Here is a 7,061-nt window from a genome sequence, read left to right as displayed (position 1 = left end):
CCAACACAGAGAAAACATGCTAACTCCACAGAGAAATGCCAACTGGCCCAGTTAGGACTCGAACCAGTTACCTTCTTGATGTGAGGCAATAGCGCTAACCACTGAGCCACCGTACCGTCTCAAATTAACACTAATAAGCAACAAAATAAAAAAAAAGTTATGTATTGCCATGAGATCACATCGGGTAATTATAATTTTTGGGTGAACTGTCTCAATATTAGGTTGTGGCTGGAAGGGCATCCGCTGTGTAAAACATATGCTGGAATAATTGGTGGTTCATTCTGATGTGGGGACCTTTAAAATAGACACTAAACTGAAGGAAGCTGCATGAATGTTTCTTTAAAACTGCATGCGTTTAACAAAAAATCTTTTTGTCCTCCGTCCTGCTCTTGGAATAATAATTAAAAAAAATTTCCCAATAATGCCTGAAGTCCTTTTCCATGCCAGATTTTCTCAATATGTGGAACTTTTCTTGTCTTCACTCTTAATGAAAGTCAATGATTTAAATGAGAGCACATAGTTTAAGCAGCTACATGTGTGTTATAGATTGAGTGAGTGTGCTCTAAAGGATTACTAGTTTTGAAATGGGTGCTTATGTCCTCTGCAGGAATGTACTGGACTCTATCAGTCTCTTGGGACTCTGGAGATGATGATGTCATCATGTGTGCATGTTGTTTTGGCTTATGAATTTTTGGCAGCTTCTTTGGAATGGAGAGTTGCAACAGATGTGACTGATTGTCCATTTGGCCAGGAGGTGATGTCTTCTCTCTCTTTCTTAATATATAACACAAGCACAATGTAAAATGCCAAATAATGTCATGGTTACAAAATGTTTGTGCCTAGACACAGCACACTTAAATTGTTTTTGTTAAACAGTTGAAGTCAGAATTATTAGCCCCTCTAAATTATTAGCCCCCCTGTTTATTTTTCCCCCATTTCTGTTTAACAGAGAGATTTTTCAACACGTTTGTAAACAATAGTTTTAGTAACTCATCTATAATAACTGAGTTAAATTACCTTTGCCATGATGACAGTAAATAATATTTGACTAGATATTTTCAAGACACTTCTATACAGTATAAAGTGACATTTAAAGGCTTGACTAGGTTAATTAGGTTAACTAGGCAGGCTAGGGCAATTAGGCAAGCTATTGTATAATGATGGTTTGTTCTGTAGACTATCCCAAAATAGCTTAAAGGGGCTAATAATTTTATCCTTCAAATGGTGTTTTAAAAATTCAAAACTGCTTTTATTCTAGCTAAAATAAAATAAATAAGACTTTCTCCAGAAGAAAAAAATATTATCAGACATACTGTGAAAATTTCCTGAATCCGTTAAACATCATTTGGGCAATATTTAAAAAAAGAAAAATAAATTCAAAGGGGGGCTAATAATTCTGACTTCAACTGTAGAACATTCCCTTATGGCTATTATTTTTAGAATGAGAGTAATTTTCAGGCGCGGTGGTGCAGTGGGTAGCGATGCCCCTCACAGCAAGAAGGTTGCAGGTTCAAGACCTTGGCTGGGTCAGTTGGCGTTTCTGTGTGAAGTTTGCATGTTCTCCCTGCGTTTGCTTGGGTTTCCTCCGGGTACTCAAGTTTCCCCAACAGTCCAAGACATGCAGTAGGTAAATTGGGTGAGCTAAATTGTCCGTAGTGTATGTGTGTGAATGAGTGTGTATGGGTGTATATACTGGATACGTTGGCGGATACGTTGGCGTCCGCTGTGGCGACCCCAGATTAATAAAGGAACTACGCCGAAAAGAAAATGAATGAATGAATGAATGTGCAATTTTCAGCAGCAATTATTCTTATAGTGATCCTTCAGAAATCATTTTAATATAGTGCTACTCCTTTATATAAATATAATAAATAAAACACTTATGGTAATGTCAATGAATGTTTTACTTTTGTGATGAGGAAAGACATTAAGTTTAAGTAAAAGAATAAAAGAAAACCAATTGAAAACCAGGAACACATAAAAAAGCAGAAATAAGATAAGAAATTTTGTGAATTTCACTGACTGAATTTGTATGTTTTTTTATTTTCCTCACTAAGCTATACTATCTTATGTGTGTGTGATTTCAAAAACTGATCGTCTAAATTTGTTTTAACTAAAAACCACCACTATTTATGGCTGTGCTGACTACGTATGTTTACACAGTTGAAGTCAGAATTATTGGCCCCCCTGAGTTATTAGCTCCCCTGTTAATCCCCCCCCCACCCCCACCCCCCACCCCCATTTCTGTTTAACGGAGTGAAGATTTTTTTCAACACATTTCTAATCATAATAGTTTTAATCACTCATTTCTAATAACTGATTTATTTTATCTTTGCTATGATCACAGTACATAATATTTGACTTTTTCAAGACACCTCTATGCAGCTTAAAGGGACATTTAAAGGCTTAACTAGGTTAATTAGTTTAACTAGGCAGGTTAGGGTAATTAGGCAAGTTATTGTATAACGATGGTTTGTTCTGTAGACTATTAAAAAAATATAGCTTAAAGGGGCTAATCATTTTAACCTTAAAATGGTGTTTAAAAAATTAAAAACTGCTTTTATTCTAGCCAAAAATAAAACAAATAAGACTTTCTCAAGAAGAAAAAATATTATCAGACATACTGTGAAAAATTCTTTGCTCTGTTAAACATCATTTAGAAAATTTTTAAAAAAAGAATAAAATATTCAAAGGGGGGCTAATAATTCTGACTTCAACTGTATGTGTGTGTCTTTTCCGGCCAGAGCCAGCCTATTGGAAGAGGTGGTTCTTTTCTCTAAAAAGTAAATATTTTTGCAGTTATTTATTCATTAATGCATTTTCTTTTCAGCTTAGTCCCTTTATTAATCTGGAATTGCCACAGAGGAATGAACCGCCAACTTATCCATCAAATGTTTTACCAAGCGGATGGCCTTCTAGCCGCAACCCAGTATTGGGAAACATCCATACACTCTTGCATTCACACAAATACCATACGGCCAATTTAGTTTATTCATTTCACCTACAGTATAGTGCATGTCCTTGGACTAGAGGAAACCGGAGCACCTGGAGGAAACCCACGCGAACACGGGGAGAACATACAAACTCCACACAGAAATGCCAACTGACCCAGCCGGGGCTCGAATCGGCAACCTTCTTGCTGTGAGGCATTGCTGGATTAGATTGTCGAATGGTGACACACTTTTTGATGTAGCAAAAATATTTTTCACATTTTTGTCGAAGTGCTGAAAATACTAAGTAAAATAAGTGTATATTTACTGGTGTGAATTTAAACCGTAAGTTATTAAAGTTTTTTAAATAATTTTATGAAATTAGCATTTAATGTTTTACATAGAAATATGAAAATTTATTATCATCAATTTATCATCAGTCAAAAAAAAAAAAAAAACTATTAGGAAACTGTTCAAACTTGTTTTAAATTAAAGGCTGTAGCCTATAGGCAAATAACAAACTGGCCAGCTCATTCAGTTTTCCTCAGTATTTGGCCATTTGAATAATTAAAAAGTTAATTAGTCTTAAAGCCTTTGTCTATGCTTATTTTATACTGCATAAATAAAATAATAAATTAATAAATATGCAAATAAATAAATGTGTAAAAATCTTCAAATTTCTGCATACATAAATATAGACATATTTAATAGTGCAGGCAGGTAAATAACTGAATAAGTTGCATGTTTATGCAATTTATTTGGGGAATGTTGGGGAAATTACATTTCTAAACGTTTATTCATTATTGAACGTTGGCTATTTACTTTTCCTCAGGTCAACATGATCATGACAGTCTGTTTGTCAAATCATCAGAAGGCGCTCTTTATGCCATCATTGATCCTTACAAAAAATTGCATACATATTTTTTGACTGACTTCTGACAGCCTCTCATTCTCATGTTGACCTGAGGAAAAGTAAATACCAAACTACGTGCAAAAATGAAAAAACGTTTAAAAGGGAGGGAAAAGAAACATTAAGTTTAGCACTTTTTATTTCCCCTACATTTGTGTAATTTATTTAATTATTTACTTGCCCACACTATTATTTATATATTTATTTATGCAGAAATGTGTGGATTTATTTACTCATTTAGTTATTTATTTGCGTATTTATTTATATACTTATAGGGAGAGGAATAACTAATATCTATTCAATATTGGCCTAAAATAAGATTTTCACCTCTAGAGGGAGCCACACTTTCACTTATACAGTAGACCTGCTATATTAAAATCTGCCCCAAATCTGATTGCGTTAAATCCGTCGTTTAAAAGTGCGCTCAGAGTAAATTAAGATGAGAACTGATTTGATGAATTTATAAATAAAATAAACAAATGTAGTATGTAAATAAAATGCCTGTATAAGTGAATATGGGCTATTCTACAGATTTAAATGATGCCTGATAGAACGTCACAGGTTTGAAGGCACGCGGACGTTCTAAAAGAATGTTGACATCATAGCGGCCATTCCACGGTGAAAAGTTACATTTGACAGTCGCCATTATCGCCTGTTGGATCCAGTTTGTCGTTGTTGTTGTGATATAATCTTCACTTCACTTTTTCAACATGTGGTCTAACAGTCAGTCCGTGCCACGATCTCCAGAACACCGAGACGTGAGCTCTCCTAAGCGTCAGATGAAAGTTTCAGTGAAAAGTGTCAGCTACTTTTTACCTGTGTCTGATCTGAACGCCAATGCTGACCGTTCCTCGTCTGATCTGTCCCATTCCTGGAGCAGTTCAGTGAGGATGGACACAAGTACGCCTCTCCATCAGCATGAGGTTGTATGCTCAAACCTGACTGTTCTGAAGCTGCGCCATGTTCCTGTGAAACCTGCTGAGAAGCAGAAGTTCACTGATGGTCATGGACTGCCAAAACGTCGCGGAGTGAGGTCTCATAAACATATGATGGAGGTTTCACTGAAAGACATCAGCTATCTTTCATGTGAGCCTGACCTGAATGCCAGTGTTGACCATTCTTCATCTCTTCTGCTCCATTCTGAGAGTCGAGAAGAGAGAATGGATAAACGTAGGCCTCTCCGTCATCATCCTGCTCCACGCTCCAAACTGCCCATTCTGAAGTCAAAGTGTGTTCCTGTGAAGCCTGTCAACCAGCAGAGTTTCACAGATGAACCCTCAGAATGGATGGGCGTGGACTTGAATCAAAAAGGTACAGTGAAAAACATCAACCCTTTATGTGAGTCTGACTTTAATGTCAGTGTTGCTCTTTGCTCATTATTTACGCCTTTTTCAGGGAGCCAATCAGTGAGACTGGATAAATGTAAGCCTATCCGTCATCATCCTGCTGCTCCACGCTCCAAACTGCCCATTCTGAAATCAAAGTGTGTTCCTGTGAAGCCTGTCAACCAGCAGAGTTTCACAGATGAACCCTCAGAATGGCTGGGCGTGGACTCCAATCATATTATGAAAGGTACAGTGGAAAACACCAACCCTTCATGTGAGTCTGACCTTACTGTCAATGTTGCTCCTTGCTCATTTTTTGTGCCTCTCTCAGGGAGCCAATCAGTGAGAATGAAGAAGCGTAGGCCTCTCCGACATCATCCTGATGCTCCACGATCAAAACTGCCCATTCTAAAGACAAAGTGTGTTCCTGTGAAGCCTGTCAACCAGCAGAGTTTCACAGATGAACCCGCAGAATGGCTGGACGTGGGGTCGAATCATATAATGAAAGGTACAGTGGAAAACATCAACCCTTCATATGAGTCTGACCTCAGTGTTGCCCCTTGCTCATTTTTTGTTGCCCTTTCAGGGAGGCAACCTGTGAGGATGGACAAGCGTACATCTCTGCGCAAACATCCTGTTGCTGGACGCTCAAAACTGCCTGTTCTGGAGTCAAAGTGTGTTCCTGTGAAGCCTGTCAGTGGACAGAAGTTCACTGATGGACCTCCAGAGCATCAGATGAAAGTTTCACTGAAAGATCCTCCATGTGAGTCTGAGCTGAATGTCAGTGTTGAGTGTTCCTCATCTCTTCTGGCAGTGAGAGTAGGCAAATCCCAGCATCCTGCTGCTGTTTCCACACACTCGCCTGTTTTGAGGCGACGCTGTGCTCCTGTTAAGCTTTTGAGCAGACAGAAGATCATTGACGAAGCTCCAGAACGTCAAGTGTCCAGGTTTCCTCCACTAGTGAATAAGGCAGAGAGGAACGGCGCTGACCCGTCATGTGGGTCTGATTGTAAAGTTGAGTCTCGCCTGTCTTTACCCAGCCTGCCACGTCTTACAAGTGGAGTGAAGGTGGACGAACATGTGCCTCTGCCTGTTCCTGTGTTTACAAATTTGCCTACTCTGAAACCAGCTCATGTTGCTATGCGACCTGCTCTTCCTTCAAACTTCATGTTTTTCCCACTTGATAATGATGGCAAGATGAAGAGGACTCGCTCAATAACAAGAAGCCCTTCTCTGCTTTCAAGATTCCACTCTGCAACATATTTTTAGGACTATTCTTGTTTTTGTGTGTCATTAAATGTTGTCAAACTTTAAAATTATCCTCTCTGTGTTGTTCTTTTTGAATTATTATTTGTGTATTAATCAGTTATTTGAGCATTAGATATAGTCAGATTTTTGTGGATCAGAAAGATTTTCAACTTGCTTTAAAAGGTTCCATCATAAATAAATAAATTAATACTAAATTAATCTCAATAACATTTTAATTTATGATGATAGGTTTGACAAATTATGAAATGAGCTTTACATTTTCCTTTCATTATTTAAAAGCCATTGATTTAAAGAATACAGTACAACAAATCAATAGAGAATAAAACAAAATATCAATAAAATTACAGGGGACATATAAAATTACAAGACATTTGCATAAGAAGTTGATTAAAAAATTGCATACATCTTTATAGCTTTTTTATCTTTACTGTATTTTAGGGTTTCCATATGATGCTTAAGATCAATTTTTAACAAATAAATGTTAGGTTCATCATTGGACCATTTTTGTTTGTGTACATGGTATTTCCCATATACAGTGCTCAGCATATATGAGTACACCCCTCACAAATCTCTCTTTAAAATTGATATTTTTAATAGGAAGCTATACAATATTATATTTGTGCATAT

The 7,061-nt window shown here is 37.1% G+C and overlaps 2 protein-coding genes across 3 annotated transcripts in view; one reads left to right on the top strand and one right to left on the bottom strand.

The window, feature by feature from the left end:
* dpy19l1l (dpy-19-like 1, like (H. sapiens)) overlaps positions 1-7,061 on the bottom strand; it is a 754,017-nt gene that overhangs the window by 444,874 nt on the left and 302,082 nt on the right. The gene's annotated exons all lie outside the window — the stretch shown is intronic.
* tex13c (TEX13 family member C) lies at positions 2,754-6,481 on the top strand. The gene is made up of 4 exons (XM_087287739.1): positions 2,754-5,151; positions 5,236-5,412; positions 5,497-5,673; positions 5,752-6,481. The coding sequence occupies exons 1-4, from the start codon at positions 4,551-4,553 to the stop codon at positions 6,432-6,434; spliced, it is 1,638 nt and encodes a 545-aa protein (XP_087143865.1). The 5' UTR covers positions 2,754-4,550; the 3' UTR covers positions 6,435-6,481.

This window comes from Danio rerio, chromosome 16 (genome assembly GCF_052040795.2).
Source record: "Danio rerio strain M-AB ecotype USA chromosome 16, GRCz13ab, whole genome shotgun sequence".
Classification (NCBI taxonomy): domain Eukaryota; kingdom Metazoa; phylum Chordata; class Actinopteri; order Cypriniformes; family Danionidae; genus Danio; species Danio rerio.
The sequence above is the reverse complement of the archived record's forward strand: the minus strand, read 5'-3'. Positions and strand labels throughout refer to the sequence as shown.